Genomic DNA, 8986 nt, shown 5'->3' with positions numbered 1-8986 from the left:
GTCCAGCCCCGCTTATTTCTATTCTACAGTGGTTTCCATCTGTCGGCCTCTACAGCTTTTGATTGCAAGTGAAATAAGTTAAGAGGAAGCTTTAGGCTTGGGCCCTACTCCGATGCTACCTATTAAATGTAAATCTATTAATGTAAAGCACAGAAGTGCTTTTTTAAGGTAACCACTGGGCCAATTTTAATGAAACTTGTTGCATTTGAGAGAACGTTAAATTCTAGTGACTGTTGGAAGCAAAATTTTCATTTAGGACCGCAATTTTTTAAAAGAGCCCTTCAAAAATTGGGAAGTTAGAAAAAAATTGAAGCACGAAGTTTGTAGCTCTGCACTAAATGCAGATATATCCTGTGAACTGCATCCATCAGGGCACCCAAAGCAGACAAATTTGATGCGTCAATTCACATCTTGCGTGAATTTGATGCATTGTTTGCAAGAGTTTTGCAGAAGTCCTACCCACATATTAGCGGTCTATTTGAGAGCCATATAAAATAAATTTTGTACACTTTAGATGCACTACTATATACGATTTACGTAATTGTGATATCGGAGAGTTCTAAACTTTATTGTTTCATTTTCTGAAAATCCAATTTTCAACAATCTTTCTTAAAAAACTTGACAGCATAAATCAGATTCGTTACCACCATTCACTAGATTTTGACTTTTTCTTTTATATGCATCAACAAGCCATCAAATTTGATGCAGTGGTCATCTGCTTTCCAATATATTTAGGTACGAGCCCCCGCGCTAAAGCTACCTGTTAAAGCCGAATTTGTATAGACTGTGGGCCACAATTAAGCATAGAACAATTGAGTCTGTTATTGTCTATGACAATTGGTCGAGTAATTGTCTGAATAAAAAAATCATTTTTGCTCAATTTGAAAACACTTCGAAAGCTTAGCCACGCAAATTTTGCGAACTTCCACAAAGAGGATGGAAATGTGAGAAACTCGCAAAATTGTTAACTTTTCCATGAAATCGCAAGCACCAGTTTTGGCGCGAAATTCAAGAAATTAAGCTAATTTTCTCGACCAGTAGTACACTCTACACTCTTAAAAAGCTTACGCTCATTGGGGCTTGTGCAACAACAATAATTATCATCTGCCTTGCTTGCGTTTCCTTTCTTGAAAACTCTCTGCTCGCTGCTTTCCTGTCGAGAATGCTGTGTCACGCTGATAACGTGCAAGCCGTTCATGACTTGTAAGTACCAGGCTCGCAGCGCTAAAGAAAGAAAAAGCGGGCAAGACAGATGAAAATTATCGTTGTGGGACAAGATATGACCCAAGGATGTAAGCATTTTTAAGTGTGTAAGAAAAGTTAGCACCCTCTGGGGTTTATCTTGTCCCCAAACAATAGCCTGTAACGTGCGTGCCTTTCAATTCTTTAACGCTATGCACCCAGTACTTTCAGGTCACAAACAGCTTGTGCATACACTCTTCAAACAGTTGCACCCTTTGTGCTGTATATTTGTCCCACAACAATAACCATCTACCTTACTTGCGTTTCCTTTTGTGAAAACGCTGCGCTCGCTACTTGTTAAGAATGCTACGTCACGCTAATAAAGCGCATGCCGTTCGTGACTTGGAAGTACCGTACTCGCAGTGGTAAAGGAAATGCGGGCAAGACACACTCTTAAAACGGTTGCACCCTTTGGGGTGTATATTTGTCCCGCATCAATATAATCGTCATCTGCCTTGCTTGCGTTTCCTTGAAAACTCGGCGCTCGCATACTTTCCTGTCGAGAACGCTTTGTCACTCTGATTACGTGCAAGCCGTTCGCGACTTAACCGTGACATAAAAGCACATTTGCTTAAGAGTAGACAAAGGTACACCCTTTGGGGTGTATATCTGCCACTACAATAATCGTCATCTGCCTTGCTTCCTTTTCCTTTCTTAAAAACGCCGCGCCCGCTACTTTCCTCTCGAGAATGCTGTGTCACGCTGATAACGTGCAAGCCGTTCATGACTTGGAAGTACCAGGCTCGCAGCGCTAAAGAAAGGAAAAGCGTGCAAGACAGATGAAAAATATCGTTGTGGGACAAGATTCGACCCAAGAAGTGTAATTTTCTTTTAGAGTGTAGTTTTCAAGAGAGGAAACGCAAACAAGGCAGGTGGCGATTATTATTAGGAGACAAGATAAGCCCCAAATGGTGTAAACTTTTTTTAGAGTGCACTTTAAAAAAATTCAGTGCCCTTCCAATCTGTGAAGAAGGATGACCAGGGAAGCTGTGTATGTGGGCCCCTGAATGACGAACTGCACCTCCGCCGCGGGTCGGCCCGGCATTTAACTATCTTCGGGATCGGCAATTGGGAGTCCTTTTAACGCCTGCTTCACCTCCGCCGCAGGTCGGCCCGGCACTGCATTATCTTCGGGATCGGCCCATGTATGGGGAGTACTCAACGCCTGCTTCACCTCCGCTGTGGGTCGGCCCGTCATTGCACTATCGGGATCAGCCCTCCCCATACGTGAATACACTCTAAAATAAAAGGTTACACCCTTTGGGTTGTATTTTGTCCCCAAACATTAATAGTCATATCTGTCTTGCCCGCATTTCCTTTCTTTAATGCTGCGAGCCGGCACTTCCTATAGTCACGAACGGCTTGTGCGTTATCAGCTTGACAAAGCATTCTCCATACGAAAGTAGCGAGCGCCGAGTTTTCAAGAGAGGAAACGCAAGCAAGGCAGATGACGATTATCGTTTGGGGGCAAGATAAGCCCCAAAGGGTGCAAACTTTTTTTAGAGTGATAGTCATCGCCGCTTGCGTATCTTTCTTGAAAACTGCACGTGTTGCACTCTTAAAAAGTCTTACACCCTTTGGGTCGTATCTTGCCCCATAACAACGATTGTCATCGGTCTTCCTCGCATTTTCTGTCTAACTCGGAGCCTGGTACTTCCAAGTCACGAACGGCTTGAGCGTTGTCAGCGTGACACAGCATTCTAGACGGAAAGTAGCGAGTGCTGATCGAGTTTTCAAGAAAGGAAACGCAAGCAAGACAGATGACGATTATCGCGTTGTGTGACAGGATAAGCACAAAGGGTGCAAACATTTTTAAGAGTGTGGAAGTCCCGCGGCGCTCTGTTTAAAAGTGTAACACATTTTGAGGCGTATCTTTCACTCCAAGCTTGTCAGCACCCTTTGGCCGGGCGCTTACCAAGGGGACGTTCATATCATGCATCCATCCAACCATCCCGCGTCCCGTCTGGCACCGCCGCAGGCCGGGATGCGTAGTTTGTATGTCCCTACTGTCCGGTCGGTGGAAGGACCCTTCTTGAGGCTTTTGAGTGATGCATGCCTGCTCGTGTGCATGATAGAGGTGTCCTATATACTCTGCCAAGTATGTCTTACAACGATAATCGCAATCTGCCTTCCTTGCGTTTCCTTCTTGAAAACTCTGCCTGCTACTTTCTTGTCGAGAATGTTATGTTACGCTTCTAACGCGCATGCCGTTCTCGACCTGGAAGTAACGGGCGCACAGAGTTAAACAAAGGAAATGTGGGCAAGCTAATTGACGATTATCGTTGTGTGACAAGATAAGCCTCAAAAGGTGCGAACTTTTTTAAGAGTGGAGTACATGTTGACACATTCAAATTTGTTCATCGCGCGCTTTCACAAAAGCTGCTGTTGCAATATCCACACCCAAGCCTCGCAGGCGCGCGGATGAAGTGGAAGAACAAGAGCAAAACGAATGTATCACATTCTAATCTTTAGTCAGCGTCCCTCCCACAGAGCAGTTTGAGTCACTACACAGTCATAATACAGTTTGAGTCACTGTATTTGCCATATCCATGGCTATTTTTTAAACTTAATGACAAGGGAATATTTTATTAGAGCGCTTTTCCGTAAGGTGCGCTGGCCGCGCTTCTCCTGTGCGACTTCTCTCTCCTTGCCCTTCCCCTTTTCCAACTCTCCCCTCTACCTTGATCCGCTTGCTCCTGCGTGAATCGGCCAGTCGATCATAGGCGGCTAGGTTAGCTGGGACGTCAGTGTATGATGTGTTCGTGCTGCTGAAAGTGGTCTGTTGTGTGGTACTCTTACGCAGATTGTGGTTAATTGTGCGCGTGCACTGTCCTGTCTGAAGGACACTGTGATCTTAAACTACGTGCCGAGGATTCTTGTTCACGTGCGTTGTGCTACTACGTAAGTACGTGCTAATCTCCAGTCGGTTTCCTTGCGAGGCGCGAGCTTTCTCTAGCAGCCTTTCGATTTACGCGCACTTTCTGTGTTTGTAAAAACTGGATTAAATTTTCCCTGATGAGTCGTATACTCTGTGCAGCTGTTCGGGTATGCCATCCTCGGAGCTTGTTGACGTTTGACATCAACAGATTATGTTAGAAGCGCGCCGAGGAGTTCGTACGGCGAGTCGTGACCGTCATATATGTTGGTAAAGGCTTCCGATCACCGTGCGGCGTTTTGTAGCTTACAAGATTATGTCGCCCCTTGGTCCGTCATGCCGTATTTGTTAGTTGACAGCGTTGTGCGTTGCTTGGAATACATTTCGTACATGTTTATAACGTTTTTTTTTTCTTTGCATCGCGGGAAGAAGCGGTCCATGCTCTTGTTTCCGGGCTACCGTGCGCGAAGTCGCTCACGTGCGAGATACTGGAAGCCTTGGCCCGGCGCTTCCTTGCACCAAAAGTTGGCGGAATATGCGGGAAAACATTGTTCTAGATGCCAGCCACTCAATAGGCCACCATGAGTGCGTGCCGAGGATCACGGAAAACCGAGCAAGTTATTAAAAACACGCATGCTTTTTTTGCAAAGCATCGAAAGAAAACGGGTTAAGAGAAGCGAACGTAACACCTTTAAATGCTAATGTGGCTCTTGAAATTCAGAGCGTTAAGTGTTTGCCAAACTCGCTTGCATGTTTCGATCATCAAGGCCGATGTTTTGCAGAACGGAACACTGAACGAGTGGCCTTGAAGGTGTGCTTGTTTTTCCTATCGCGGCAGCCAGGCGTTGCGTAGTGTTTTCAAAAATCTTCCGCGCGCGTCATCGCCGCCGTATGCAGCTGAACCCAGAGAGGCGGAGCTTGTCTGTCGCTGCGATTCCTCTCTCCACCGGACGCGAGTCACATGCGCGTGCACGTGAGCTGACGAAATGCAGAACGCGGTGTCTTTCCTTGATAAATACGATCATAACTCGCGTTGTGTCAGTACTTGGACATAGGCAACGTGACCATGGGCTGACAGATAGTTACGACTTCCCCTCCTTCCTGCCACCCACTTTGTGGACTTGGGAGCATTAACGGGCGGATGTGGAGCTCTTAATATCTCGAGTGCGCGTTCGATAAGCCAAAGGTCCTGTCGCGTGCGTTGCCTCGCAGCGGCACAACCGGTACTGATACCAGACACACGTCTATTCCCAGGAAGTCGTGGCCAGTACGTTTGTTAATTGCGGTTTGTAGCGCGCCTTCGCAGGGCCTATACAACGAGACTCATACGCATTAGGCTGCATTGCTTCATTGTTCTCATTCAGTAAGCATTGCAGTATTCAGGCTAAGAAAATCGAAAATCGCTCACGTTTATTTGCCCGGACTTTTGTCACTAGCATAGCCTATTGGAGCTGATAATGGTATCGAATGCCTGCAGGAGCAGTATTTGGTTATCGTCTCGGTATTGCAGATACACTATTTGTGAATCTGTGAAACTATGACTGATAAAAAGAATTTTATGTTGTGTTTCTTAGCTGTGCGGTGTCCTTTTTCAGTTAATTTGTACGCAAGTTAACACTTGCCATTGACCTGAGCTGTTTTGCTTTTCAGGATTCATCATGCATCTGGGTAAAACAACGAAGACGCGAGAGAACTTTGGTGGTTGGGTGCTGCCCGTCGAGCAGATGGACAATCTTAAAAAAAAGCCATATGTGTACAATGCAAGTGCAGGCTCGGTTTTGGAGCTTCTATTTCTCCAGAGGTTAGTGTCACTGAGTGACCTTTAAAAAAAAAAAGAAGATATTTGTGTATAAATGCGGTAAACCTTCATGATATCGTGCCTGAAGAGTAGAAAGGTACCGTACCCATTCTGGTGGCAGTTGCTAGCCTGCTCCTTGCTTTTTTCTTTACTTAAAGCATATATGTTTTCAAAAAAATAATAATGAAGCAGCAACAACTAAAATGCTGTTATAACCAGTATTGATAAATGCACAGGAATCCCAAGGCAGCTATATAGTAACCTGGAAGATTTACGGCAAAATTGATTGTAGATTTACCAAAAACAAGTTTTCCTTGGCCAGTCACCTTTGGTATGCTTTCTGTTTTGCATGATCTAATGTTTGACACAATGCATCACATTGGAGCAAGGGGTATGCTGTCTGCTGGGTTTTCCAGTGAATGTGCAATGAAAATGGCATTACTGAAACACGATCAACCGAGAATATAGTCCCTCGTGGTGCGACATTTCTAAGTGTAGGAAAAGTGTAACTGCAGTAGGGTAACTGCTAGTGCCAGCACTAGGGATTTCTTTTTATAATATCATGGCACTTATCATAGGTTCGCATTTACAGCCACTAATCTCACCTTAATGTTGATGTTAAATCATCAGGTATCTGATATCTATAATTTAGCCTAGCTACCTTACATTTCTAGCATAACCTTCTGCAATGGCACATCAAACATTCTCACTTGAGCATTGGCAGTACTGCCCTTGGTCCACACTTTGTTAATCCACTAAAACTAGAGAAGCGAGACAACTTTTGGTATGACGGTGTGAATTTAATTTTATTATTGTCATTATTTTTTGCAATGTCTTTCCATGTTTTAAGTATCACTTCCATCACATTGTTGTTGAACATGTTTCTCTTTTCAAATGTGTGCGAGTGCAGGTGTACAACTTCCAGAAATAACACATTGACTTTTATGTTCCTACTCCCACATTGTATTAAAAGTTTCTTGCCACTCAACTTCGTGTGATCTGGTGTATATAAAAAAAAAAACTCTCACTTAAGAATGAAACCACAAACTACTGTGAATAAAGTGGTAATTAATATGACGTGATTAAAATGATGGGGTTTTGGGGCACATTCTTTACTTGGCAGTGTGTTTCAGCTAAAAGTTAAAGCTAGCTACTGCTGCTGTTATTGTCATAGAGTGAAAAATGCTTCCATATTAACACGTTCCATATTTATTTCCTGTAGTGATGTTCATGAACTTGCAAATCTGAGTTTTGTCATAAAAGTTTGGTTTCACAATGTATTAGATGGCAGCATTTCACTAAACAGCATATTCAATTTATCCACATAGGTTTTGGGTGTGGTGTGTCCAGTTTGTGCCTGCAAGGATAGCACCGTGTGTTCTCACGTGTTCAGGACTTCTAATAAATGTGTGTTGCTGCTTGCTTCTGCTAAGCTACAGCACTGATCTGCGCTCAGAGGTAAGCCTTCCATTTTCCTTATGCACGTGACCGTGCCTCTGACTGTGTCTGTGTACTCGCCAGCAAGCTGAATAAAAAAAAAAAAGAAAGCTTATACAGGGAGTAACCAATTCTGAAGAAATAATGACCCCTTAAACATTTTTTGAAATAAAAGAAAAGGTTGGTAAAATTTTTTAAAAAATACAACTGTAACTGAGTAGCTTAATACCTCCTTATTATTTCCAGCATACTTCAAAGAATCGAAATGTAGCTTTTCTTGCCTTAGTGATTTTTGATAGTGCTTCTTTTTTTTTTTTTTAATGCGGAAACAGCCCACCTTTGCTTGGATCATTTTTGTTCTATTCTCAAGCATTCCGTTTCGATGGTTTTGCATGGTGGGAGAGCTCACCGCTTGCTTGTTATTCCTGTGCAGTGTATAAATAACTCTGTGGCCTTCCTGTGCGTCGGTTGCCTTGCAGCATGTGTGTGATGTTTACGGAAACATGTGGTTGGGGCATACCATTTCTTTTGCTGAAGTTGGCTTAATGCCATGTACTTATTATCCAGATGGCAGTTCTGGAAAAGGATGAACTGGAACCTGCAATAAACAACGCATAAAGATGTCACTGGAAGGGACACCTTGTGCTCATTTATGTCTCTAAGCATGTCATTGCACGCATGCAGCTGTTTCATTGCATTCTTCATAGTTGTGCGTGAGTTGTTGCAGCCTGTGAGTTCTAAAGGCGATGTGTGTTGTCGCATAAATGAGCTTTTCACTCCTTTCAAATAGTGATTGGCTTTATTTGTGGCCAAATATCGGCAACAGCAATTGCTAACATGACACTAATCTTAGAAGACGGGATACAAGAGAGATGAGGAGGAGAAACATTTATTAGAAAAAAAGGAAAGGACAAGCAGGTGTCTTTCTGCTTGTGCGGGAGGCTCCCTTAGTCCAGGGCTCTTGCGGCTCTTGCTGTCTCCCGGGCCCGCTGCACCGGTTGCTGCTGGTTACGAGGGTCCGAACTAGTCAGCATGGCCTCCCACTGCTCGGGTGTGGGGTTGGGTACTTGCGGGGCGGCCTTCACGTTAGGGCACGCCCATGTGGTGTGATATAGGGAGGCAAAGTCGTTACAAAGGGGACATTTGTATGAATATAGTGTAGGGTGTATTGCTGTTTTTAATGTTTCCTTTCTGTGTTTCCCAAAATGTTAGTATATCTAAAAAAGAAAACCTGATGTAAAAAAAAAAAGTTTTTGTTTTCCTAAAATGACTTTCGGCTAACAAACTGTAGTGCTATCTAGTGTGCAGAACTAGCACTGTCGCATTAAAAAAAAAAAAAAAAAGTCGGGGTGAGGACGTTGTGGAAGACGTTAAATACAAACCTAGGCTGGTAGATTTTATATATGGCACACCAAATGAGCAATGTTCACCAGCAGTGGAGGATTGGCATGACAATGAAACTGGGTGATACCGCGTTAAAAATTCTGCGCTGGAATGTCATGTCATAGGTGTTTCACATCATGCCATAGGTCAGGACAAGAACTAACTTTTTAACAAAGAGAGACAGCATTTGTATGCAAAAGTACTACTGTGAAATGTGTCATGTGCATTTAATTGTTTATTTGCAGAAAATA

The 8986-nt window shown here is 43.6% G+C and overlaps 1 protein-coding gene across 5 annotated transcripts in view; it reads left to right on the top strand.

The window, feature by feature from the left end:
- Window positions 1–3945: 3945 nt before the first annotated feature.
- LOC126537113 (cholinephosphotransferase 1-like) overlaps window positions 3946–8986 on the top strand; it is a 29497-nt gene continuing 24456 nt past the window's right edge. The window contains exons 1-4 of one of the 5 annotated variants that reach the window (XM_055073713.2): window positions 3946–4143; window positions 4900–4928; window positions 5768–5918; window positions 7244–7373. In XM_055073713.2, coding sequence (XP_054929688.2) covers window positions 5776–5918; window positions 7244–7373 — 273 coding nt within the window. In that variant the 5' untranslated portion in view covers window positions 3946–4143; window positions 4900–4928; window positions 5768–5775. Of the gene's footprint in view, window positions 4148–4551; window positions 4731–4899; window positions 4929–5120; window positions 5385–5767; window positions 5919–7243; window positions 7374–8986 lie in introns of those variants that run through there. The other 4 variants (XM_050184259.3, XM_050184260.3, XM_055073714.2 and 1 more) reach the window with 4 other exon arrangements.

This window comes from Dermacentor andersoni, chromosome 4 (genome assembly GCF_023375885.2).
Source record: "Dermacentor andersoni chromosome 4, qqDerAnde1_hic_scaffold, whole genome shotgun sequence".
Classification (NCBI taxonomy): Eukaryota; Metazoa; Arthropoda; class Arachnida; order Ixodida; family Ixodidae; genus Dermacentor; species Dermacentor andersoni.
Note: the sequence above shows the minus strand (reverse complement) of the source record. Positions and strands in the feature narration are given on the sequence as shown.